The sequence below is a fragment of the Mesoplodon densirostris genome, chromosome X, assembly GCF_025265405.1.
Source record: "Mesoplodon densirostris isolate mMesDen1 chromosome X, mMesDen1 primary haplotype, whole genome shotgun sequence".
NCBI lineage: Eukaryota > Metazoa > Chordata > Mammalia > Artiodactyla > Ziphiidae > Mesoplodon > Mesoplodon densirostris.
In genome coordinates this window covers 3,266,108-3,290,840 of record NC_082681.1, presented here as the reverse complement: position 1 = coordinate 3,290,840, position 24,733 = coordinate 3,266,108, and the positions used below count along the sequence as shown (strand labels likewise).

General features: G+C 67.0%; 2 protein-coding genes across 3 annotated transcripts; both read left to right on the top strand.

Moving 5' to 3' along the window:
• The first annotated feature begins 3,773 nt into the window (after positions 1 to 3,773).
• On the top strand, positions 3,774 to 18,253 carry PLXNB3 (plexin B3). The gene is made up of 35 exons (XM_060087458.1): positions 3,774 to 3,845; positions 5,385 to 6,428; positions 6,846 to 7,025; positions 7,667 to 7,795; positions 7,883 to 7,983; positions 8,511 to 8,640; positions 8,802 to 8,958; positions 9,047 to 9,155; positions 9,235 to 9,349; positions 9,462 to 9,587; positions 9,682 to 9,798; positions 10,082 to 10,175; positions 10,258 to 10,427; positions 10,672 to 10,823; positions 11,088 to 11,193; positions 11,903 to 12,033; positions 12,287 to 12,463; positions 12,577 to 12,769; positions 12,890 to 13,120; positions 13,206 to 13,367; positions 13,449 to 13,600; positions 13,764 to 13,864; positions 13,943 to 14,166; positions 14,302 to 14,480; positions 14,743 to 14,809; positions 15,076 to 15,403; positions 15,515 to 15,618; positions 15,705 to 15,843; positions 16,170 to 16,348; positions 16,514 to 16,674; positions 16,890 to 17,037; positions 17,448 to 17,512; positions 17,581 to 17,656; positions 17,779 to 17,853; positions 18,149 to 18,253. The coding sequence occupies exons 1-35, from the start codon at positions 3,774 to 3,776 to the stop codon at positions 18,251 to 18,253; spliced, it is 5,799 nt and encodes a 1,932-aa protein (XP_059943441.1).
• Positions 18,254 to 20,110: 1,857 nt separating this feature from the next.
• On the top strand, positions 20,111 to 24,523 carry SRPK3 (SRSF protein kinase 3). 2 transcript variants are annotated; one of them, XM_060087479.1, is made up of 16 exons: positions 20,111 to 20,184; positions 20,256 to 20,386; positions 20,527 to 20,635; positions 20,766 to 20,853; positions 21,154 to 21,241; positions 21,809 to 21,915; positions 21,998 to 22,163; positions 22,269 to 22,294; positions 22,755 to 22,884; positions 22,968 to 23,015; positions 23,115 to 23,207; positions 23,300 to 23,400; positions 23,778 to 23,885; positions 23,956 to 24,025; positions 24,106 to 24,198; positions 24,339 to 24,523. In XM_060087479.1, exons 1-16 carry the CDS (start codon positions 20,135 to 20,137, stop codon positions 24,521 to 24,523), a joined length of 1,593 nt encoding a protein of 530 aa, XP_059943462.1. In that variant the 5' UTR covers positions 20,111 to 20,134. The 2 variants fall into 2 exon arrangements, with proteins under 2 accessions (XP_059943462.1, XP_059943461.1); XM_060087478.1 differs by having other exon boundaries at positions 22,968 to 23,207.
• Positions 24,524 to 24,733: the final 210 nt, after the last annotated feature.

Sequence of the window (24,733 nt, the reverse complement as noted above, 5' to 3'; positions counted from 1 at the left end):
CTACTGAAGCCCGCGCGCCTAGGGCTCGTGCTCCACAACAAGAGAAGCCACTGCAATGAGAAGCCCGCGCACCGCAATGAAGAGCAGCCCCCGCTCACTGCAACCAGAGAAAAGCCCGCACACAACAACGAAGACACAACGCAGCCAAAAAACAAAAAAAAGTCCAGCGAGGCATCACCATTTCACACCCATTGTACTGACCGAAAGTACGAAACACAAAGTAAAAGTACTAAGTCCAAGTGCTGGCGAAGATGAGGAGAAACAGAAATCAATGTCTATAGAGTGGCAGTGGGAATGTCATGTGGGCCATCAGCTTGGAAAGCGATTTCTCCACCCCTGGCAATCTCGGAGCGCACGTGCCCTATGACCCAGCGAGTCCCGTTCCAGCATCTAGAGAACCCCGCCCTCAGCAAGGCTGCCTCCCCACCCCTTGCAGGGATACTGATGGATGGATCCCATGCAGCTGGACGAATGGGCCATCCACATGGATCGGCACAGATACATCTCCAAAGGCCAACTGCGAGGGGAAGGAGCCATTGGCAGAAGGAAAACAGCAACACGATTCCCTTTGTGTAAGATGTTAAAACTCACAAAGCTTGCAAAGGTCCTTCATGGTTTCCACTGACTTCAGACTAGGGGCTGCCTGTCTTCTGCCTGGGACCGGTGGACGCGGCCCTTGAAGGCCATACACATACATACTTATCAAAAATTGTGTTGCCTGGAGACATTTATTTTCTTCTGTGGAAAGGTAGGACAAATGTTCCCAGCCCTGGGACTGAAGGCGTCTGTCTTTCCCGAAGCCACCAAGGACACGTGTGTGCTGGGGTGGAGGCCGAGGAGGGACACGGTGGAGGGGAGGGGCCCAGCTGGCCATGAGGGGGACAGTCCTTCCTGTCTTAGTGTTCAGAGACCCTCCCCCATCACTCTCCCGACAGCCTGCCTCTCCCGGAGCTTCTAGATCCCTCCATGGCCCCTTCTTGGGCATTTGGCCTTCCCCCTTGGGGGAGGGGCTGTAGCCCTCCGGATCTGCTGGGCCTTTAGGTTCTGCGTCGCTCACCTCCCCTGACGCCCCTGGTCTCCCAGTTCCCTCTTGTGACTCCCACCCACCCCCAGTGCTCTTCACCCTGAGCCAAGCTTCTCACGCTAAGACCCCACCAGCTCCATTGGCCATCTCCTCCTGCCTTGTGGGCCCCTCAGTCCTCCCCTTCACTGGCACCCCTGCTCCATAGGGAGTGATGCCCCAGCAGAAAGAGCCCAGGGATCTCCTGGATCCTTCTGTGTTCGCCGCCTACACCCTGTCCACCGCCGTGTCTCCTGGGTCCTGCTCCCCCTCTCCATGCCTACAGCCACCCCTGACCCAGGTTTCCCCCGTGCTCTCCACCCCGGGCCACCAGCTTGCACTTGTTCAAATGCAAACCTGTTTGCCAGCCCATGGCGAGCTAAGTCCAAGTTCCTCCAGACTTGCTCACCTCTGCACCCTTGAAGCCCACCTCGACCAACTTGTGCTCCAGGTAGGAGAAAATGCCCTGTGGGCGTGTCACGTGCAGGCTTGGCCTCGGGCAGTCCCCATCTCCCTTCCTGCCCAATGTCTGCTGCCGTTCATGGTTCAGGGCCTCGTGGCCTGATGGTTTAGGGCAGGGACCCGCGGTTGACTCTTAGTCTTACCACTTACTAGCCCTGTGACTTTGTGCAAGTTTCCTAACCTCGCGAGCCTCAGTTTCCCCACCCGTGAACCAGGGGAAATAACTGCACCCCCTCTGGGGTCATTGCAAGGACTGAATGAGTTCACGTACACAGAACACTTAGACCAGCCCTGGTACATTGGAAGATGACAGTAGGAGTAGCACCGTGTGATTCAAGGTCAGCTTAAACCTCACTTCCTCTGTCATGCTCTCCATGGTGCCCTGAGCGCCCCTACACTTGACTCCCCCTCCTTGGTAACACACAGTGCCCTCCACAAATGGGCTGTCCTGGCAGTGGGGTCTCATCTGTTGGCAAGTAGTTCTGCCCCTGAGACCCGGGAGACTCTTGGGGCAGGTGGCAGTGGGCTTTGTCTCTGAACGGTGCCAGTGCCAGGGCCTAGTCTGGCGCTCAGTCAGGGCACTTCATGGAAGGCTATGGAATGCCCGCTTACCCCCAGCCCCCCATGGGAGGGCACCACGCTCCCTCACCTCCTCCGGGCAGGTGCGCGGCCGGCCCTCTGCCATGCCCACCGAGGCCGGCAGAGGGCACCAGTGCCCTGCCCTGCGCCGTCGGGCAAAGGGGTGGGCGCGGAGGGGCTGGGCTGCCCGGGCCACCCAGGACAAGTCGGGCTGGGAGCGATTGCATTGTGGGGAGGGAGGCTGGGGCTCCTCCGGGACGTACTCTTGGCACCGCCAGCTGCTCCTTGGCCCAGCCGGCGGCCCACTCAGGTAGGCAGGAGCCGGGGCTGGCTAGGGTGCGAGGTGCAGGGGCCGCCGGGTCGGGGTGGGGGGTGCCGCCTGGGGGCCGGGAGAAGCCAGGGGTCCGCAGGCCGACTAGCCCGAATCAGGCAAAAGGGCTTAGGCGCCAGCCCCAGTCCTGAGACGACACCTCCTGATGCCTGGGGGCCCGGATCTCCCCAACCCCGGCCAAGGGGTGGCCCTGGTGCTGGGAGGTAGGGCTGCGGCTGCTGACCCCAAATGCGAGAGCTGGTGCCTCCGGCCACGGGGCAGGGCACGGGGTAAGGAAGTGGCCCGCCTGGCTCCCCGCTCCTACAGCCACCCAACTGGCCCAGCCAGGTGGCAGCGAGCCCTGCAGCTGTCACCTCACCCTGGAGCCTGCCTGCTGCTACCGCACCCCGTGGAGGAAACGGGGAGCCTGACTCAAGTACACCTGTTCCCGCACCTCGGGTCACGGCCTGAGCCCTGCCGCCTTGGTGTGCGGACGGTGCCCTCTGAGTGGGGCAGAGGAGCCGGCTGCCAGCTGCCACCCCACACGTGAAGGGGGAGATCCAGACCCATCCTGGGATGGTATTTCCCCGAGCGAGCAGGAAGGGGACAGCCTGCGACCAGTTGCCAAGTCTGAAGCTAAGGGCTGGGTTCCCGCCCCCTCCTGTGCATCCTCTATGCCTCAGCCCCCTCCAGAAGCATCCTCCGCTGGCACCAGACTGTACCTGGCACGACTTTGCCAGTCCCTGGGGGTGGGGGGGCGTGGGGGGAGAAGGTCTCCCAGGCGGGTTGCCTTGGCCAGTCTCTTCCCTGCCCCCGGCCTGGACAAAGGCAGGCATTGAGGGTCAGGACTCGCCTCCAGCCAGGCGCCAAGGCTACCGAGGGTGAGGCCGGCTATGCAGGGGCGCAGGGCCCTGGCCCTCGCAGGGGGGCTCCGTGGCCCACTCTGAGCCCTTCACAGGGACCCCGGGGGGACATGGGGAGGAGCACGCTGGCTGGCACGGGGCGGGAGTGGGGGACTGGCTGTGTGGGTCTCATTTTTCTGGCTGAAGGAAACCCTGTCCCTTTGTCCCCAGATCCCAGGGGGTGTCGCTCTGGGGGTGGGGAGTGGCAGGGAGCCCCCTGGTCAGAACAGCCTGGATGGGGATAGGAACACCAGATAGCGGGTCCCTGGCCTGGGCCTCTGGACAGAGGGGACATTGTTGGCGTGGAGGCAGGGCTGCCTTGGCCCGGCCACTATTGACAAAGCTGCCAGCTGTGGTGGAGCCCGGCTGCCAGGCCTCGGCACCCCCCCAGCCTCCCTCCTCCCCCGGGGTTGAGTGTGAACGGAGCCAAGCCTTGACTGTCTCCCTCCTAGTCAGGACAATGCCCCCCACAGCCATCCTGTGCCCGTCACCACTGCCCCGGGAGACGCCTCTGCTGCTGCCCTTCGCTGCGGTAAGTGCCTGAGTCCTACGTCCCCAGAGACCCCCCTCTGGGGCAGGGCAGGCAGGTGAGGAGCGCAGAGGAGCCTGGAGCCCGGGCTCCCACGCGCTGCGCCTCCAGCTGTGGGCCGTCTACCCCTCACCCGCCGCAGACACTGCCGCCGATACCAGGGTCCAGAGGAAACGGCCCTGTCCCCAAGCCAGGCCTGACCTTCCTGTCTGTATTCCCAAGATAAGGGCCCAGGGGCATCCTCGGAGCTCTCCCCGCAGCTGGCACGCCCATGGGGGCCGGAGCTGGCAGGCTGCTGAATGACAGTGGGCCCACTCCTGGCTGGCACGCGCCCACACGGCCAGCTGTGCGGGACCTTGGCTCAACTCGGGACCTGGCTTCTACCCCATCTTTGTGGCTCTGTGCCGGGGTCAGGAGGAGGGAGGCGTGAGGGGCCATCACGGCCCAGGGACTCATGGTGTGTGTCACCTGGGCACCGCAGGAGGCTGCTGGGCAGCGGCTGCTAACGGCCCCTGGCCGGGAGGTGAGCTGGAAGGCGAAGCAGAACTCCGGATCGGAGCCTCCTCTGGAGTCTAGGGCCCCGCCCTTCCCCTCAGGGCTCAGCCTTGGGGGCGAGCTACCTCCAGTCTGGGCCCCAAATGGGTGGGGAAGGGAGCCCATGCCCGGCTTCTGGCTAGAACTTTCTTTCAAGCTCTCCTCTCCCCTCCCACCCTCTCTGGCTGTCCTCTTCTCACTCCCCGCCCCACACATTAACCCTCCCCGTGCCAGTCCCGGTGGACCCTGGCTTCTGGGGCTGATGGGGCAAGGGACAGGCCTCCCCCAACCCCCTGCACCCTGGGTTGTCTCTTGGTGTCCCCTAACTCCCCCATCCCCGCTCTGAGCACCCCCAGCTCAGTCTGGGGCCCTCCCAGCCCTCTGTTCTCCTCTGCCTCGGCCCTGGCCACCGGCCCCTTGCTTTCTCTGGGGCAGGCAGCGGGGTGTCTGGCTCTCTCTCTTCCGCTGGCTTCCCAGGGCAGGTTTTCTCTCCCACCCTCGCTGGCCCTCAGGCCCTGGTCTCTGGGCTCCTGTCCCCTTTCCCCTCACCCTCCGCCACTGGGGAAAGGCGCTCCCCGCCCTCCGCCTCCACCTCCCCACCTCTCCCCTGCCCTGCTCTCCTTTCTGTGGTCTCTCCTCTCTCTGTCACTCAGTCCTTCTATTGGTGTTCTGGTGGCTTTTCAGGATCTGCCCCCTTCAACAATCTAGATGCATATAAAGTAGAAGATGAAGGAAATTCCTCGCGCATGCGTGCACCCCGCCCCCATCTCCTGGGGACTCTCCGTCCCCCCCCCCCCCCCCCCGTCCCTGTCTCCCTCTGACTCTTTCCCTCTCCTCTCCCTCTGCTTCTCCCTGCCCCCGCTTCCTGCTGCTGTCTCTCTGCCTCTCCGTCCTTCTCTCCCTCCCCTTCTGTCTCTGTCTCTCCTGGATTCTCCTTTCTCTCCTGCCCCCTCGTCCTCCATTCCCACGGCCACCCTGACTCGTGCCTTCCTGCCCGGCCTCCCCCAGGGCCCCGCGATGGCGCCCCGGCCTCCGCTGGGCACCTGCCTGCTGCTCGTGCTGCCGCTGCTGTGCCCACTACTCACCCCGACGCGGGCACACCGCTTCCCGGCGCCCAATACCACCCTCAACCGCTTGGCGCTGGCGCCAGGCCGGGGTGCGCTCTACGTGGGCGCGGTGAACCGCCTTTTCCAGCTCAGCCCCGCGCTGCGGCTCGAGTCGGTGGCCGTCACAGGCCCGGTCCTCGACAGCCCCGACTGCGTGCCCTTCCGGGAGCCGGCCGAGTGCCCGCAGGCCCGGCTCACCGACAACGCCAACCAGCTGCTGCTGGTGAGCGGCCGGGCCCGGGAGCTGGTGGCCTGCGGGCAGGTGCGGCAGGGAGTGTGTGAGAAGCGGCGGCTCGAGGATGTGGCGCAGCTACTGTACCGGGCCGAGGACCCCGGCGACGGGCAGTTCGTGGCCGCCAACGCCGCGGGCGTGGCGACGGTGGGCCTGGTGGTGCCCGCGCCGGGCCGGGACCTCCTGCTGGTGGCCAGGGGCCTGGCGGGCAAGCTGTCGGGCGGGGTGCCACCCCTGACCGTGCGCCAGCTGGCTGGGCCACAGCCCTTCTCCAGCGAGGGCCTGGGTCGCTTGGTGGTGGGCGACCTCTCCGACTACAACAACAGCTACGTGGCGGCCCTCGCTGACGCTCGCTCAGCCTACTTCGTCTTCCGCCGCCGCGGGGCCCGGGCACAGGCCGAGTACCGCTCCTACGTGGCTCGGGTCTGCCTGGGGGACGCTAACCTCTACTCCTACGTGGAGGTGCCCCTCACCTGCCGGGGCCACGGCCTCATCCAGGCCGCCTCCCTCGCCCCGGGCGCCTTACTGGGGGCGTTTGCTGCCGGCCCGAGGCGGGCTCAGGCGGCCCTGTGCGCCTTTCCCCTGGCCGACCTGGACGCGACCATGGAGCGGGCCCGGCGCCTTTGCTACACCACGGGCGGCCGGGGCCCCGGCGGCACGGAGGAAGCCACCGTGGAGTACGGCGTCACATCGCGCTGCGTCACCCTGCCGCCCGTGAGTGGCTGGGCCCGGGCCTCACCCCTGCCCTCTCACCTGAGGCTTTCTGCACCGCCACCTGGCAGCGGCTCCCGCCTCTCCCGCGGCCTCGTGTTACCCGGCCTGCCACTCCGGCCCTGTCCCTCTGTGGACCTGCAGCATCTCTCTGACCAGGGCCAGGGCTGCCACACGTAGTCCTGGTCGAGGGCAGCTGGACGCTCTCATGTGACAATCACCTGTGACCTCTGCTTTAGCGGATGTCAAGGAGGGGCCGCTCGGTCTGAGTCTCCTCGGCCAGTCTCTCCCTCTCTGCGGGGCAACCTTGGGCTCTTCTCACCTGCTGCCTTGCCGTCCTGTGCTGACTGCAGATCTGGGCCCAGGGAAGGTATGTCGTGCCTCTTCCGGGAACTGATTCTCCCCTCTCCGCCCCTGCAGGACTCCCCCGAGTCTTACCCCTGTGGTGATGAGCACACCCCGAGCCCCATTGCAGGCCTCCAGCCCCTGGAGGCGGGGCCTCTGCTGCAGCTCAGAAACTCCATCAGCGCAGTCGCAGCCCTCCAGGCAGACGGACACACAATAGCGTTCCTGGGGGACGTCCAGGGCCAGCTGCATAAGGTAAGGGCCTGATGAAAGCGGGGCGGGCCTCGGCCAGACCCCCGGTCCCAGCCTCAATGCTGCCAGGCCGGGCCCGGCCTCAGTGGCCTGACTGCATGCGCTCCTGCCCTGTGGCGGCTCACAGAAGCCCCGTGAGCCACGGTTTCCTTCCACACCTCTCGGCCTGTGTCCTGCTGGCAGGTCGGAAAGCCAGGCCACACACTGATGGCTGGTTCTCAGATGTGTGGCTTAGGACGCCTCCCGGGCGGCCCCCACTTAGGACGCCTCCCGGGCGGCCGCTGCTTCTCCAGCCGGTGACAGGAGACTCTTGCCTTTTCATGACCTGCTTGTCTCCCCACAGCTGCCCTTCCTCCCCTGGCACCCAAGGGCCCCACCCAGGGTGGCTCGGCCCCCCTAGCTGGGTGAGGCTGGAGCGGGGAGGCAAGATGGGCAGGCTGGATGCCCGTGGGCCTGCCCCACCCTCCATGGCATGGCCCGGCCACCCTGGGCCGGCAGGAAGGGGAGACAGCTCCGTGGGCCGGGATGCTCCCCGGGAACCCCAGCCGGGACAGCACCTGCTCTGAGCGGTTAGCCTGTGGCCATCTTGAGAGCGGGCCTTGGCTCGGCGGGCTGGTCCAGCCCTGCCCTTGTCATCCCCCCAGGTCTTCCTCAATGGCACCCGAGGCCAGGTGTACCACTCACAACAAGTGGGGCCCCCGGGCTCAGCCATCAGCCCCGACCTGCTGGTGGACAGCAGCGGCAGCCACCTCTACGTGCTGACTTCCCAGCAGGTGAGGGCTGTCCCGGGGGGGGGGCAGGTGAGCACACGAGGCCCAAGGCCTTGCAGCCACCACCTCCGTACCCCGCCGCCTGTCCAGGTGGACCGCTTACCCGTGGCAGCCTGCCCCCAGTTCCCCGACTGCAGCAGCTGCCTCCAGGCCCGGGACCCCCTGTGCGGCTGGTGCGTCCTGCAGGGCAGGTGAGTGGGGGCTGCTCCCGGAGCACTTCTAGGTGGGCCAGGAGGCCGGGTCACGTCCCCGAGGTGGGACGCAGGGCCGTCGCTGAGTTCCCCCATCCTGCCCTGCGTGCCAACCGAGAATCTGGTGGGCATACCCTTCCCCCCACTGCCCAACCTGTCCACTTCTCCCCCCAGCCCCCTCTGGGCCAGGCCTCTGTCACCTCTCTCAGGTGTCCCCTGGCCCACTCCAGCTCCTCTCCAGCCCACGCTCCACACGGCAGCCTCAGGATTCCCTCACGGCAACCCTAAGTTAGGTTCACATGCTCATGTCCACAGCAGCAGCGCCCCCCCCTTGCTCACAGGCAAGGCCAAAGCCCGCACATCGGCCGTGAAGCCATGTATGCTTGGCCCCTTCCTCTCTGAGCAGAGTCCCTCTCACCCCCACTGCTGGCTGCGCTCCAGCTGGGCCGTCTTCCCAAGCCCCTTGCCGCCAGTCACCCAGGGAGCCCGAGTCCCACACAGGGACCCAACAGGTCCCTGCCCCACAGGTGTACCCGCAAGGGCCAATGCGGGCGGGCAGCCCAACCCAACCAGTGGCTATGGAGCTATGAGGACGGCCGCTGCCTGCACATCCAGAGCCTGCTGCCGGCCCACCATCCCCGCCAGGAGCAGGGCCAGGTCAGACGCCTGCCGCTGCCTGCTGGGGCGGGGGCTGCCCCGTCTTCCTTCTCTCCCGCTGCCTCTGCTCCCAACCCTCCCTGCCCTGGATCCCTCTCCCTCGGCGGGCTGGGCCCCCCAAGAAGCCCCCGCCTGCTGTGCTTTCCTCGCATGCGTCCCAGGTCACCTTGTCTGTGCCCCGGCTGCCCACCCTCACCGTGGACGAGTACTTCCATTGTGCCTTTGGGGCCTATGACAGCTTGGCTCACGTGGAAGGGACCCACGTAGCCTGTGTCACCCCTCCCCAAGACCAGCTGCCACATAACCCTCCAGGCACAGGTGAGGGGGCCCCGGGGCAAGGGGCGAGGGCAGGAGCCGGAGGGGCAGGAGCCACATGACCGCCCCTGCCACCACCATGCCCTCCCAGAGCACATCACCTTGCCCCTGGCCCTGATGTTCGAGGACGTGGTCGTGGCTACCACCAACTTCTCCTTCTACGACTGCAGTGCCGTGCAGGCCTTGGAGGCGGCTGCTCCGTGAGTGCCGGGCCCGGCTGCTGGGTAGGGGTGGTGACTCCCGATGGCGCCCCACCTGAGCAGCCCCCCGTCCCCCCAGGTGCGGTGCTTGCGTGGGCAGTCTCTGGCGGTGCCACTGGTGCCCCCAGAGCAGCCGCTGTGTGTATGGGGAACGCTGCCCAGAGGGCGAGAGGACCATCTACAGTGCCCAGCAGGTGCGTGGGCCCAGCCTGCCGGCTTCTCTTCACCTCCGTCGTGGACCCACCCTACCCCGGGCCCGCCTAGGCTCCTCGACTCCTGAAGCACTAAGGGGTCTCCTTCCCCCAGGCGGACATCCAGGTGCGGGGCCCAGGGGCTTGTCCCCGCGTCGAGGGCCTGGCAGGCCCCCTCCTGGTGCCTGTGGGCTGGGAGAGCCGTCTGGCCCTGCGCGTGCGGAACCTTCAGCATTTCCGGGTGAGCACTCCGGTGGGTGGGGGACAGGGACAGCGGGGGAGGGGCAGTGGTCGCAGCTGACAGTGTCCAGGATGCTGACAGAGCCCACCCCCAGGGCCTGCCTGCCTCCTACCACTGCTGGCTGGAGCTGCCTGGAGAACTGCAGAGGCTGCCGGCCTCCCTGGAGGAAGTGGCCGGGGACGCCGGCCTCATCCACTGCCAGGCCCAGCAGGTGGGCAGCTGCCCCATAGCCTCACCTGCCACTGGACGCCTTCTGCAGCCCTTGCTTGTCCTGGGCCCTCAGGGGCTCGCCCCGTTCAGCCTGTCGTCACTCATGAGGCCTGCTGTGGGCAGGCCTGGGCGTGCACAGGAACGTGGTGCCCACAGCCCCTGCTGGGAGATGCGGGGGCCCTGAACAATGGCACCCATTCTGGAAGGAGCATCCTGCAGGAGGCGGGCGGGGCTCAGAGGGTGTTCCGAGCTGGGTCGGCCCTGACCCCGCCCTCCACCCACAGTTCCAGCCCTCCATGGCCCAGCGGGAGCTCCCAGTGCCCATCTACGTCACCCGGGGCGAGGGCCAGAGGCTGGACAATGCCCGCACTCTTCATGGTGAGCCTGGGGGCGGCACAGCAGGCAGGGCAGGGTGTGCAGCCGGGGGAGGCACCTCAGCGCACCACCTGACCTTTCCTAGTGACCCTGTACGACTGTGCCGTGGGCCACCCCGACTGCAGCCACTGCCAGGCAGCCAACGGGAGCCTGGGCTGCCTGTGGTGCAGCCACGACCAGCCCACCTGTCGCTATGGGCCGCTGTGCCCGCCTGGGGCTGTGGAGCCGCTGTGTCCCACACCCAGCATCCACACGGTGAGCCCCCAGCCCTCTCCCATGGCCCAGCCTCTCACCTCCTCCCCCATCCCCCATCTCGGTCTGCCTGGCCCCACCCTGCCCCCCACTGTCTTAGCTTTACCAGGGTCAGAGCAGCCCTGCCCCAGGCCCCCAAGCCCTAGCAGCTGTGTCCCACCTCGGTCGGGTTGGCTGGCCAGGCACCCCCCCACCGCAAAAGAGGAGCGGGTTGGGGGCATCCCATCACCACCCTTCCCTGTTGCAGATTGAGCCCCTGACCGGCCCCCCTGAGGGCGGCTTGGCCCTCACCATCTTGGGCTCCAACCTGGGCCGGGACTTTGCTGACGTGCAGGACGCTGTGAGCGTGGCTGGCCGGCCCTGCAGCCCTGACCCCTCTCTCTACCGCATCTCTGCCCGGTGAGGCATCCTGGCAGCCAGGGGCGGAGGGACGCCCTCCCAAGGAGGCCCTCAGAGACGGGCCGCCCAGAGAGAAGGGAGGCTCGCAGCCAAGAAACGTGGGCCCGGGTCAGATACGCCAAAGGAAGATGAGGCCGGGGCTGGCAGCGAGAGGAGTGGAGGGGGTGGGCTCTGGGCAGCGGCTGGCAGGCGGCCTGTGGCTCCCGACGGGCGAGGGTCCGGCCCACGGGGGTCCTGAGCAGCTATCGGGCCTTCGCTCTCCAGGATTGTGTGTGTGACATCTCCTGCCCCCAACGGCACTGTGGGCCCAATCCAAGTGGCCGTTAAGAGTCGGCCACCGGGCATCTCAACCCAGCACTTCACCTACCAGGTCAGTGCCTACCCTGGGTGGTCCCCACAGAGGGGGTAGTAGAAAGAAGGGGCAGGAGGGCAGTGACACCTACGTGAGGATTTCCAACTTGACCTAAGGTTAGTGGGAAGTGTCGCCTTATGTCCAGGAGGGAAGCCACGTGATCCGAGTGATTGTTCTGGCCACTGAGTGGATGGTAGGCTGGGGGCAGCGGCGGGATGGTGAGGACGCTGCCCACTGGCCGCTGTCCAGGAGGGAGGCAAGCAGCGGAAGCAGTGAGTGCAGAGGCCGCCGGATGCCCAGGAGGACCACTCCAGGACGCAGAGCTGTCAGGACTTGCTGCCCACCTGGCTGCCTGCGGGCAAGGGGATGGGGGAGAGCAGGGATGCCTCCAGGCGCCAGCCTGAGCCCTCGAGACTTGCTGGGGCCAGAGAGCCCGGGGTGGAGCAGTGGGTGCAGGGGCAGGTGCAGCACCCCAAGGAGGTGACTGGATCTTAGGGCTTAGAGCTGGGGGGAGGGGGGCCTGGGAGGTGCAAGCCGCGGCAGAGGACGGGGAGACGCAGTGAGGAGAGAAGAGCACCCCCTGGTGGGGCAGGGCGGCTGGCAGGAGAGCTGCGGGGCTGCAGAAGCTGGGCACAGGGCTTCCGGAGGGAGAGAAGGGTTAGCCGTGGCCCAGGAGGCAGAGCTGAGAAGTGGGCCTCCACGTGCCCCAGCTTGCCCTGTCCCCCAGGACCCCGTCCTGCTGAGCCTGAGTCCCCAGTGGGGCCCCCAGGCAGGGGGCACCCAGCTCACCATCCACGGGCAGCACCTGCAAACGGGAGGCAACATCAGTGCCTTTGTGGGCAGCCAACCCTGTCGTATGTGAGTCTCTCCTCCTGGCCCCAGCTGGTCGCTGTCAGCTGGGGGTACTCCCTACGGGCCCCAGTGTCCCCTTGCGTACAATGGGGGCGATGAGCTCAGGGCTCCCTAAGGCCCCCGTGAAAGTCCCAGGTTCACGGCTTCCGTGCCCACCCCAGGGGTCTCTGCCCTTGGTGAGGGAGGCAAAGCAGGCCTCTGGTGGGGAGGCCGGGCTGAGGCTAGAGCCCAAGATGCCAGACACCTCCCCACCCTGCAGAAGGGAGCCAGTGTGTCCTGAGGCCATCGTGTGCCACACCACGCCCCAGGCCAACCCAGGAGAAGCTGTGGTTCGAGTGGTCTTCGGCCGTGCCCAGCGCACGCTGCTCGCCAGCCCCTTCCACTACACCACCGACCCCCAGCTCGTGGCGGCAGAGCCCAGCGTCAGCTTCCGGGGGTGAGGACCTGATCCGCCTGGGGCAACCTGTGCACCCTGCCGGGAGGGCGGGGAACCTGGACTGAACTGGGCTGCCTGCTGCCCCGGTCCTGCTGAGTGCTATCCTGGCGCAGGGGCGGGCGGCTGATCCGAGTCAGGGGCACGGGCCTGGACGTGGTAGAGCGGCCCCTGCTGTCCGTGTGGCTGGAGGCCGCGGAGGAGACGGCTGTGGCGGTGCAGCCCCGGGACCTGAACCCCAGGAGGAGCTGTCGGGCCCCCGCCGCAGCCCCCCAGGCTTGCACCCAGCTTGAGGGGGGCTTGCTGCAGGTGAGGACGCGCCAGCAGGGGACGCCGTGCCCCGTGAGGGGGTGGGGCGGCCCCCACGTCCCTGGGAGCGAGCGGGGAGCCCCAGCTCACCCTGCCTCATCCTGGCCCACCATCTCGCAGTGCTCCACCGTCTGCTCCGTCAACTCGTCCAGCCTCCTCCTGTGCCGGAGCCCTGCAGTGCCGGATGGGGCCAGCCCCCGGCGCGTCTTCTTCGCCCTGGACAACGTGCACGTGGACTTTGCCCGCGCCAGTGGGGGCCAGGACTTCCTGTACCAGCCCAACCCCCGCCTGGCCCCCCTTAGCCGCGCCCGCCCCTACCGCCTCAAGCCAGGCCACATCCTGGACGTGGAGGTGAGGCCGTCTGCCAGCCGCCGCTGCGCAGGGGCTGCGGGCACTGGCTGGGTGACTCGACTCAGGCCCCGGCTCTGGCTTCCAGGGCGAGGGTCTCAACCTGGGCATCAGCAAGGAGGAGGTGCGCGTGCACATCGGCGACAGCGAGTGCCTGGTGAAGACGCTCACGCTCACCCACCTGTACTGCGAGCCGCCCCCGCGGGCCCCACAGCCCACCAACGGCTCCAGACCCCTGCCGCAGTTCGTGGTGAGGCCGGGCCCCAGGTGCCGGGCTGGGCGGGCGGAGCGCTGCAGGCCGGCGCTCAAGAGCCCTGCGTCCCCACCACAGGTGCAGATGGGCAACGTGCGGCTGCCACTGGGCCCCGTCCAGTACGAGGCTGAGCCCGCGCTCTCTGCCTTCCCCGAGGAGGCCCAGGCAGGCCTGGGTCTGGGCGTGGCCGTGCTGATCGCCGCCGTGCTCCTCCTGACCCTCATGTACAGGTGAGGGGGCCGCCCTGCCGCGCGCACACCCACACCAACTCCCCTCTTCACCTTTGGAAAGCGTGTCCCACGGCAGGCCTCTGCGCAAGCGGCCATCTTGGCTCGGTGGCCTCGGCCCAGGCAGGCCTGGTCCCGTGGCTGACACCTGGCCCCTGGACCGCAGGCACAAGAGCAAGCAGGCCCTGCGGGACTACCAGAAGGTTCTGGTGCAGCTGGAGAACCTGGAGATCGGCGTGGGCGACCAGTGCCGAAAGGAGTTCACAGGTCGGGAGAGGGCGGTGGGGAGAGGGTAGAGGGCAGACCCGGGCTTGAGCTCACACCTCGGTGGCTCCTGGCCTACAGACCTGATGACGGAGATGACTGACCTCAGCAGCGACCTGGAGGCCAGCGGGATCCCCTTCCTGGACTACCGCATGTACACTGAGCGCGTCTTCTTCCCCGGGCACGGCAGCTGCCCACTGCAGCCTGCCCTCGAGGGGCCCGGGGAAGAGGGCCGCCGCGCGCCAGTGCGCCAGGGCCTCATGCAGCTCTCCAAGCTGCTCAACAGCAAGCCCTTCCTCCTTACGGTGAGGGCCGCACGGGCAGGCAGCGGGCCTGGGCGAGGAGGCGGGCCAGGCGGCAGGCGTGGGCTCAGGCGTGGGAGGATGCGTGGGGCGCAGGGCTTCCCGGGGTGAGTGCCAGTACCCCGTCCTCCCGCCTAGCTCATCCGCACCCTGGAGGAGCAGCCCAGCTTCTCCCAGCGGGACCGCTGCCTCGTGGCTTCGCTGCTGTCCCTGGCACTGCACGGCAAGCTCGAGTACCTGACCGGCATCATGAGGACGCTGCTCGGAGACCTAGCTGCCCACTACGTGCAGAAGAACCCCAAGCTCATGTTGCGCAGGTCGGCCTTGGCCTGAGCGGCCCCGGCAGCAGGGGAGCTGGCTCCGTCCAGCCTTGGCCTGGCGTGGGCGGGGCTGGGAAGCCCCGGGAGGCGGGCTGGGTCCGGAGCCGCTGGTGGGGAAGCAGATGGGCATCCTGAGCGACGAGCCGGGCACAAAGGGTGGCCAGGTGGAGAAGCTCTGCCTTCCCGCTACCGCCTGCCTCAGCCTGGAGACAGGGTGGCCCTGCAGCAGCCCCTCTGACCCGGGGCCCGCTCCCTGCAGGACGGAGACTATGGCGGAGAAGCTGCTCACCAACTGGGTGTCCATCTGTCTCTACGCCTTCCTGAGGGTAAGGGCCCCTCTCCCCTCACGCCATTCTGGGGCTGCTGCCTCTGGCCTCACTGATCTGTGCCCCCATTCCGCCAAGGGGCCTCGGGCTCGAGGGCGGGGGGATCGGTGAGGGGAAGGCTACAAACACTTGCCCGGGCTGGATGTGAAGCGGAGGCTGCTGTCGTTGCTTGCCCTCCACCCTCGCTCCGTGCCCCGGGCCACCCCTCCCTGCCCACACCGCCCACCGGCCCCCCGGCTGACGCCAGCCCTTCCTGGTGGTTGCAGGAGGTAGCGGGTGAGCCGCTCTACGTGCTCCTGCGGGCCATCCAGTACCAGGTGGACAAGGGCCCCGTGGACGCCGTGACAGGCAAGGCAAAACGGACCCTGAATGACAGCCGCCTGCTGCGGGAGGACGTGGAATTCCGGCCCCTAACGCTGATGGTGCTGGCTGGCCCAGGGGCTGCTGGGGCTGCGGGGGGCAGCGCAGCGCAGCGCGTGCCCGCTCGGGTGCTCGACACGGACACAATCACCCAGGTCAAGGAGAAGGTGCTGGACCAAGTCTACAAGGGCACCCCCTTCTCCCAGAGGCCCTCAGTGCACGCCCTAGACCTCGGTGAGAACCTACCCCTCCTGCCCCGCCCGAGGCTCTTCTCACCTGTGGCCACTCGGCTCTGCCCTACGGGAACAGGCTGTGGGCTGACCGGCTTCCCTGGGTCCCCCCAAGAGTGGCGCTCAGGCCTGGCTGGTCACCTAACCCTGTCGGACGAGGACCTGACCTCAGTGACTCAGAACTGCTGGAAGAGACTCAACACCCTGCAGCACTACAAGGTGCCGGGCGGGTGGGCGCTGGGGGCAGACTCCCGCCTCGGGGTCCACCAGGGAGGGAGCCCAGCCTCTGCTCCCCTCCCCGCCAGGTCCCGGATGGAGCCACGGTGAGGCTCATCCCCCGGCTGCACAGCGGAGGCGCCGTCTCCCAGAGCCCGGCCCCGAGCTGCCCCTCTGGGGAGAGTGAGTCCCGAGGCCCAGCCACGCCAACCTGCCCCCGAGTTCGAGGCGGGCAGGCTGGAGTCCTGGTCATGCCGTCTGCCGTGTCCGGGTCTCCCCAAACCTCGCCAGCAGGGAAGCCACAACTCCAGGCTGAGCCAAGGGCCCGGGGTGGGTGGACGAGGGCGGCAGCGCGTCCGGGTCGGGGAGCTCCAGGGCTGCGGGGTGCTGAGCCGAGCGAGCCCCTGGGCTGCCACCCTGTCCTCCACATCTCTCTTACCCTGCCGCCCTCGGCGCCCCCCACCCTGCCCCACCTCACCAGGGAAGTAGGCTGGGCCTCCCCGGCCAGCGGCACGAGGGTGCAAAGGACTGAGGCCCGGCTTCTGTGCCCTCAGACGTCCCCACGCTGGAGGATGGTGAGGAGGGTGGGGTCCACCTCTGGCACCTGGTGAAAGTCACCGATGAGCCAGAAGCGGCCAAGGCGCGACGCAGCAGCCTGAGGGAGCGGGAGCGGGAGCGGGCGCGGGCCAAGGCCATCCCGGAGATCTACCTCACCCGCCTGCTGTCCATGAAGGTAGGTGGGCCGGGGAGCTGGGCCCCCGGGGAGGCTCAGCAAGGGCACCCCAACCGAGCTGGGGTGATGTAGCGGCCCCACCCACCGAGGCAGGCCGCAGTTGGCCGCGGCTTCCAGGCCCACACACGCTGCCCCCCCCCCCACCGCCCATGCCCTGCCTTCTAGGGCACGCTGCAGAAGTTTGTGGACGACACCTTCCAGGCCATCCTCAGTGTGAACCGGCCTGTGCCTATCGCTGTCAAGTACCTGTTTGACTTCCTGGACGAGCTGGCTGAGAAGCACGGCATCGAGGACCTGGAGACCTTACACATCTGGAAGACTAACAGGTGCCTCGCCGGCTGCCCCCGTGCAGAGAGGACGCTGCCAGGGCGGGGGCAGTAGGGCCGGGACGGAAGCCCAGGCCTGGCGGCCTTTGCCCTGGGTTCCCGGCTGCCCCCACACGGACTCGCAGGCCAGCTCCCCGCGCAGCTCAGGGCCAGGGACCAGGCTGAGAATGGGAGCTGGGCAGCCTGCTCATGTCGTGGCTGGCCCGTGTCCCCAGCCTACTCTTGCGGTTCTGGGTGAACACCCTGAAGAACCCACAGCTCATCTTTGACGTGCGGGTGTCGGACAACGTGGACGCCGTCCTCGCCGTCATTGCCCAGACCTTCATGGACTCCTGCACCGTCTCGGAGCATAAAGTGGGCCGGGTGAGGGCAGAGGGAGAAAAGCTGGCGGGGGAGCCACGGGGACTCGGAGCAGAGCCCTCGGGGGGGGCTGGGGGGGCACAAGTGGCACAGTCAGAAAGACAGGGGGGCTTCCCAGGTGGCGCAGTGGTTGAGAGTCCGCCTGCCGATGCGGGGGATACGGGTGCGTGTCCCGGTCCGGGAAGATCCCACGTGCCATGGAGTGGCTGGGCCCGTGAGCCATGGCCGCTGAGCCTGCGCGTCCGGAGCCTGTGCTCCGCAACGGGAGAGGCCACAACAGTGAGAGGCCCGCGTACCGCAAAAAAGAAAAAAAAAAAGAAAAAGAAAGACAGGGCAAAGAAGAGAAAGAAAAAAAAAAAAAGACAGGGCAGAGCTCCCCAGCTCCCGCTCACGCCCACCCCTGCCCGGAACAGGATTCCCCCGTGAACAAACTGCTCTACGCCCGGGAGATCCCTCGCTACAAGCAGATGGTGGAGAGGTAGGTGTCAGGGCGTCATGGATGAGGGAATGGGTGCTGCCTGCCCCTAACTCTGTCCCCTCCTCCAGATACTACTCTGACATTCGCCAGAGCTCTCCGGCGAGCTACCAGGAGATGAACTCGGCTCTGGCCGAGCTCTCGGGGGTGAGGCCCGGCCCAGAGGGTGCGCCCTTCCACACCTGGGGTGGGGGGTGGGGGCAACAGGGAAGGGGGAGGCTTGGCTCGAGGCCCGGGCTGGGGCCTCAACCCCCACGTGCTGCCCCCAGAATTACACCTCCGCTCCCCACTGTCTGGAAGCTCTGCAAGAACTCTACACCCACATCCACAGGTACTATGACCAGGTGAGGCCCGGGGCACTCTGGGGGGAGGGGCACGCCTCCGGAGCCTGGATCCCGGAGCCCAGAGCCCAGAGCCCAGAGGGAGGCCCCAGGAGTCTCCCTGGGGGTGGGAGGAAGTGTCCAGGCCCAATCTGGGCAGAGGAGAGGAAAGGCCCAGGTTGGGGAAGGGGCTCGGCATCCATCCAGATTCCTCAGGGAGGTCTGGCTCCCCAGGCTGCTACTGAGATGGAGCCAGGGCAGGGCGGCAGGTGGCTGAGGGCCAGGGCCTCAGACAGGATGGCCTGCTCTGCCCTGGTAGATCATCAATGCCCTGGAGGAGGACCCTGTGGGCCAGAAGATGCAACTGGCCTGCCGCCTGCAGCAGGTTGCTGCCCTGGTGGAGAACAAGGTGACTGACCTGTGAGTTGGGCAGCAGCAGGATCTGCCATCTCAACGCATTCTCCCCCAAGACCCAGGAGGAGCCCTGGATGGAGCCGGCAACACAGGAGTGGCCGGCAGAGAGCGGGAGGGGCTCCCTGCTGCCTACCACCACCACCCCCGCCCCCTCCGATTCCCTCCTTCCCCGCCTGGGCTTCTAACTTATAGCCATCCTTTCTCCCTCCCCCTTCCCCACTGTATTTATGTGCTTGCTGGAGCATCACATCTGGAAATAAAATAAAAATGTCTTTTTAGAAGAAGCCCAATGCCCAGCCCCACGTTCACCTGTGAGTCTCTTCAGTGCCCCAGCACAGCCCTCCCCTCGGCCCACGGCTACAACTTCTGCTACCTGAGAAAAAGAGGACTCTGAGGCCTTGCTCTCCTCCCTCCCCTGAGCCCTGCGGGAAAGGTGCCCCTGCCCTCCCGCCCCCATCTATGCCTACCCCATCCTCCCAGTCCTTTCCTTGGCACAGGGACGGAGAACCAAGTGTCCCCAGTCACTGCCAGGCCCCCTCTGCTTCCTTCTGACTCTCTGACAGTCCCCAGCTGACATCCTGGATCCCCTCTTCGCCCCCCATTCCCTCCTGGGAGCAGCCAGTGTTCTTTCTAAAGAGCCAAAGTGCCCACTGGTCTCTGCTGGAACCCCACAGTAGTGCCCACAGGCTCGGGGGGCTCCTTGGCCACCCAAGGCCTCCCCTCATCTTCCCCACCCATGCCAGCCACGGAGGTCTCCAGCCCATCGTGCTGCCTCCCTGGAGGCTTCCCCGCCCACCCCCTTTCTGGGGACCTGATTCTTCTTCCTGGTCCCTTGGATGGGGTCCCAAGGTCACAAGCTCCAAGGGCTCTCTGCCTGACCCGGACATCTCTGCCACTAGCCCACTAGAGCTGTGGGCTTACTTGCTTCCCACTTGAGGGCCCACTTGCTTCCCACTTGAGGGCCCGAGGGCGGGGCCGGGAAGGACAGCTCCCCACGTCTCCTACGTGGACATGTGCATGTGTTGGAGCCAGTGAGCAAGGCAGGGCTGGGCCGCAGGGAGCCAGGAGAGACCGTGCAGCACTAGAGTCCCAGGCAGGCAGTCACCAGGCTGTCACTCAGGCCTGGCACCTCTGGTGGGAAGAGCTGCCCGCAGCTCACGCCCCTGAACTTTGCCTGACCAGGGCCCCCAGCGATGCTACACTGAGGGACAGGAGGGCTCCAGCCTGTCTTGGGGATCAAGGAGCCATCGGAAAAGCGGGAACCCAGCTGAGAGTGGGCAGGGAATGAGGTACCCACGGGAATGGCAGGGATCGCCTCTGGGAAGGCTCCCCCAGGGGCCAAGCAGGAAGCCAGAGAATGTTCCCAGAGTGTCGCCGGCACCCTAGGGCATGTGAGAAGGGGTGAAAGCCCGGCCTGCCTTGCCTGCAGTGCCCTTGTGTGGCTGTCCCCATCAGCGGGCTCTGGAGTACAGAGATTCAGTCTGAGGACCAGGTCACCGCCACATGCCCACTCAACGGTCCCCTCTTGCCAGCCCTGAGGTGCAGGGGCTTAGCCTGGGGCCCGGGTCATCACATCCCAGTGTGGGTGTCCCCCTTGGCCCTGGGGTGCGAGGGAGCTCACTGTGGAGGATGTGTCACACCGTGTCCGTGGAGTGGTGCCCTCTGCCAGCCCTGGGGGGGCGGGGGGGCTCGTCCTGGGGGCTGGGCCCTCCAAGGCCGCTGTCGCCGCCCCCTCCCCGCTGCATACCTTGCCCACAGCCGAGCAGCTGGGAGGCTATTTATAAAGGCGGGTGAGATCAGCGGCCGGCCGAGGCTATAAATGCGCAGGCCGAGGCTGGGCCCCACAGGAGCAGCCGCCCGGGGCGCCGGAGCCGCGGGCAGCGCTGCCAGAATGAGCACCAGCGCGGTGGGCGGCGGCGGGGACAGTGGCAGCAGCAGCAGGTAGGGCTCGGCCTGGGCGCCCGGGGCCCCTGGCGCCTCGCGCGCTCACCGCCCGCCCACCCCACCCACAGCTCACAGGCCTCCTGTGGGCCTGAGTCCTCAGGCTCTGAACTGGCCCCCGCCGTGCCGGCGCCACGGATACTGCAGGGGCTGCTGGGCTCCGACGACGAGGAGCAGGAGGATCCCAAGGACTATTGCAAGGGTGAGGCCTGGCCTCGGCGCCGCCTGGGAGGAGGGGGCCAGGGCCGGCCCACGTGGGCCAGGGGGCCGGCGGGGGCCGGGCTGTCCCAGGGCACGGGGAAGGCAACATCCCCACCGCGCCCTACGGGCTCCCTTCCCCAGGTGGCTACTACCCAGTGAAGATCGGGGACCTGTTTAATGGGCGGTACCACGTGGTGCGCAAGCTCGGCTGGGGCCACTTCTCCACCGTCTGGCTCTGCTGGGACATCCAGTGAGTGCCCCCTCCACCCCCCGAGGCCCAACGCCAGCTGGGGTCCTGCCCTCGGGCACCGTTGAGGCCATGGTGATGGCCCCGTGGGTCTGGCCGGTGCCGGCAGCCGACACAGGTCTCGGTGTTACAGGCGCAAGCGCTTCGTGGCCCTCAAAGTGGTGAAGAGCGCAGGGCATTACACGGAGACAGCTGTGGATGAGATCAAGCTCCTGAAATGTGTGAGGCGCCTCCCCTACCCACTCACAGCGCCCCAGGAGCCACCCAGGGCCTGGCAATGTGGGTGCAAGGCCTGCCGGGGCTCCGCAAGGGGGGGGGGGCGGGGCTCCCGGAGGGGCAGGATCCAGCTGGCTCCGCGGAGTGGGAGGACCCGAGGAGCGGGCAAGGGCGGGCCGGCAGCCTTTCTTCCAGCGGGGCCCAGCTGGAGCGGGAGGGGGGCCCCCACCCCGGAGGGGCCGCCCGGGGAGCAGCTGGCGAGGGGCAGGTTGCAGCCGTCTGTGGCCCCTTGGCTTTTGCTCCAGGTCCGAGACAGTGACCCCAGTGACCCCAAAAGAGAAACCATTGTCCAGCTCATCGACGACTTCAGGATCTCAGGGGTTAATGGAGTCCGTATCCTTTGTAGGCTGAGCAAGCAGTGTGGCAGCGCAGGGGCCAGCTGGCTCATGCCTTCCCAGCTCCTAGGGCCTCAGTTTGCTGATCTGCACGATGGGGGTTTATCCCTTCCAGTGACACTGTGAAATATCTCCATCACCACTATGGGGATTTGTGTTTCTGTGGGGGGGGGCAGGGAGCGGATAACCAGGTTGGCACTGGCTATCCACGGGTGCTGCTGGGTTACCCCCAAGTGGGAGGGCCCACCTCTGTGGCAGTGCCTTCCCTTTCAGGGGGCTGTCCGTAGGCTCTTGGGCAGACTTGGGCATAGGACTGGGGATGGGCTGAGAAACCTGTCTATTCCTCCAGTGCCCTCTCCCTAGGGTGACCACAGAAGGTACTGTCCCAACTGGCACACCTAAGAGTGACAGGGACACTAAGACACTGGGATGGTAGCAATACCGGGACCTCCCAGACCCAGCTCTGCACTGCCTGAGGCTCGTTGCTCCCCCGCCCCAGCTGAGGGTGGGCAGGGCCTGTGCCCCAGCTGCTTGCCCACTGACTGCCCTTCACTCCCGTCCCAAGACGTGTGCATGGTATTGGAGGTCCTAGGCCACCAGCTCCTCAAGTGGATCATCAAGTCCAACTACCAGGGCCTGCCCGTGCCCTGCGTGAAGAGCATTGTGAGGCAGGTGAGCATCACGCGTCCGGCACGAAGAGCACAGCGAGGCGGCCTGGGGAGGGCTGCAGGAATTCAGGAGTGGCTCTCCCCAGGTGCTGCACGGCCTGGACTACCTCCACACCAAGTGCAAGATTATCCACACAGACATCAAGCCTGAAAACATCCTGCTGTGTGTGGGTGATGCCTACATCAGGCGCCTGGCTGCTGAGGCCACGGAGTGGCAGCAGTCAGGGGCCCCGCCCCCATCCCGTTCCACAGGTACCAAGAGCCTGCGTGGGGCGGGGCGGGGCCCGTGGGCCTCAGCCCCTGCCTGAGTCTCGGTTCCTTTCTGTCACACCATGCTCTGCCTGCCCCACCCCCCAGTCAGCACTGCCCCCCAGGAGGTCTTGGTAAGTGGGGGCACCCCTCTTCCTCGGCCTCACCTTCCTCAGCCTCTCTGGTTCCACCCCTTCCCTGCCTCTCCACCCTCCCCAGCACTCCTGCAGTGGCACTTCCAAGAGGCTGGGTGGCCTGGATGCGGATGATACGCAGAGTGGGCCACGTGCCCCAAACTGCCCTGGGTGGCTGCTGGGCTCGCCCCCGCCTCAGTGGAAGGACACTGCGTCGGAGGCTGGGAGGGGCCGGAGCTGCCCCTAGGGGAGGCTGGCACCCACAGGCAGGCCTGCTGGTTCCTCCCCAGCCTCAAGCTCTGGGGAGTGGCGGGCAGGAGGGGAGACAGGAGGTGGGTGAGGAGGCGGTGCCACGTCTGGTGTCCCTGGAGCCCCCGGGCCCGCAGGCCACGGGCAGAGGCTCGGGCTGCTCAGGGGATGGGTGACGGGCACCCCGGAGTGACCCTGGCTCTAACGGCAGACCGGTAAGCTGTCCAAAAACAAGAGGAAGAAGATGAGGCGCAAACGGAAACAGCAGAAGCGGCTGCTAGAGGAGCGGCTTCGGGACCTGCAGAGGCTGGAGGCCATGGAGGCGGCGGCCCAGGCCGAGGGTGAGGGGCCAGGGGGGCGCAGGGCCGCCTGGCACGTGCCGCAGCGGCATCTGCTCACACACCACCTCCGCCCGTCTCCCCAGACTCTGGCTCAAGACTAGAGGGGGGCAGCGGCTCCACCTCCTCTTCCGGCTGCCACCCTGGGGGGGCCGGGGCCGGCCCCTCCCCGGCCTCCTCCTCCCCTGCCCCCGGGGGCAGCCGCAGCCTCAGCCCCAGCTCCCAGACCTCAGGCTTCTCGGGCTCCCTCTTCTCCCCCGCCTCGTGCTCCGTCCTCTCAGGCTCATCCAACCAACGAGAGACCGGGGGCCTCCTGTCACCCAGCAGTAAGTCAGGCAGCGGCAGGCAGCATGCGGGCGGGGCTGGGCAGGGCAGGGCCGGGCCAGCTCAGTCTCTCTCCCTTCTCTTGCTTCCCCAGCACCATTTGGTGCCTCCAACCTCCTGGTGAACCCCCTAGAGCCCCAAAATGCAGACAAGATCAAGATCAAGATCGCAGACCTGGGCAACGCCTGCTGGGTGGTATGAGCGGGCACCCTGCTATGAAGGAGGCGGCACAGGCCCGTCTCCAGGGCTCACCGAGCAACCCGCTTGACCAGACCCCTCCCCGTGTCTGCCTCAGGCCGCAGTCCCAGGGCTGAGCCGAAACCAGCACCGGCCCCGCCTGGTCAGCAGAGCTGGGCCCACGGCAGGGGGTGGGGGGCCACAGGGAAGCGGGCAGCCTCAGCCTTAGGTCGTCTGGCCAGACCCTCGGGACACCTGGGGACGCTGAGGCTCAGAGTGAGCCCCACTGTGCTCCTTGGGTGCACGGCCCAGAGGAGGTGGGAGACGAGAGGGGGGACAGTGAGGGGAGGCCAGCCATGGCCCCAGCTCCTCCCCAGGGCTCCCCTTGCCTGCAGCACAAGCACTTCACCGAGGACATCCAGACGCGGCAGTACCGGGCCGTGGAGGTGCTGATTGGCGCCGAGTACGGGCCCCCGGCCGACATCTGGAGCACGGCGTGCATGGTACATCCGTTTGGGCTACCCCGCCCAGAGCTGGCCCACCGGCCGCAGCCTCACCCTCTCCCCCTTCCAGGCCTTCGAGCTGGCCACTGGCGACTACCTGTTCGAGCCACACTCCGGAGAAGACTACAGTCGTGACGAGGGTAGGGGGAGGCAGGCCCTGGGCTCGGCCTCGGGGTCTCCTGGCCGCCCGGCTTCCTCCCAGCCCCCTGTCTATTCACAGACCACATCGCCCACATCGTGGAGCTGCTGGGAGACATCCCCCCGGCCTTTGCCCTCTCGGGCCGCTATTCCCGGGAGTTCTTCAACCGGAGAGGTGGGGCCGAGCGGGCTCAGGCCACCTGGATGTAGGGGGCGGGGCAGGGACCTTGGGTTCTGAAATAGGGGGAGCAAGGGGTCCCAGATCAGAGTCCTCCCTGGTGGAGCCTGACCTAAGGCCCACCGGCCTGCCCCCAGGAGAGCTGCGGCACATCCACAACCTCAAGCACTGGGGCCTGTACGAGGTGCTCATGGAGAAGTACGAGTGGCCCCTGGAGCAGGCCACGCAGTTCAGCGCCTTCCTGCTGCCCATGATGGAGTACCTCCCCGAAAAGCGGGCCAGCGCGGCCGACTGCCTCCAGCACCCTTGGCTCAATCCCTAGGCCCGGCTGGTGCTTTGGGCAGCTTGGGGCGGTCCTGGCTGCCCCTGACCCCCAGCCCTCAGTGCCTTCAGGGAAAGCAGGACAGCTCCGCCCCACCCACCCTGCTGAGTGCGAGCTTTCTCACACCGCCCTCGCCCTCAGCAGGGCAGACAGATACCAGGGCCAGGCCTGCCTTTCAGAATTCGTTCTGCTCCCAACCCTCACAGAGGG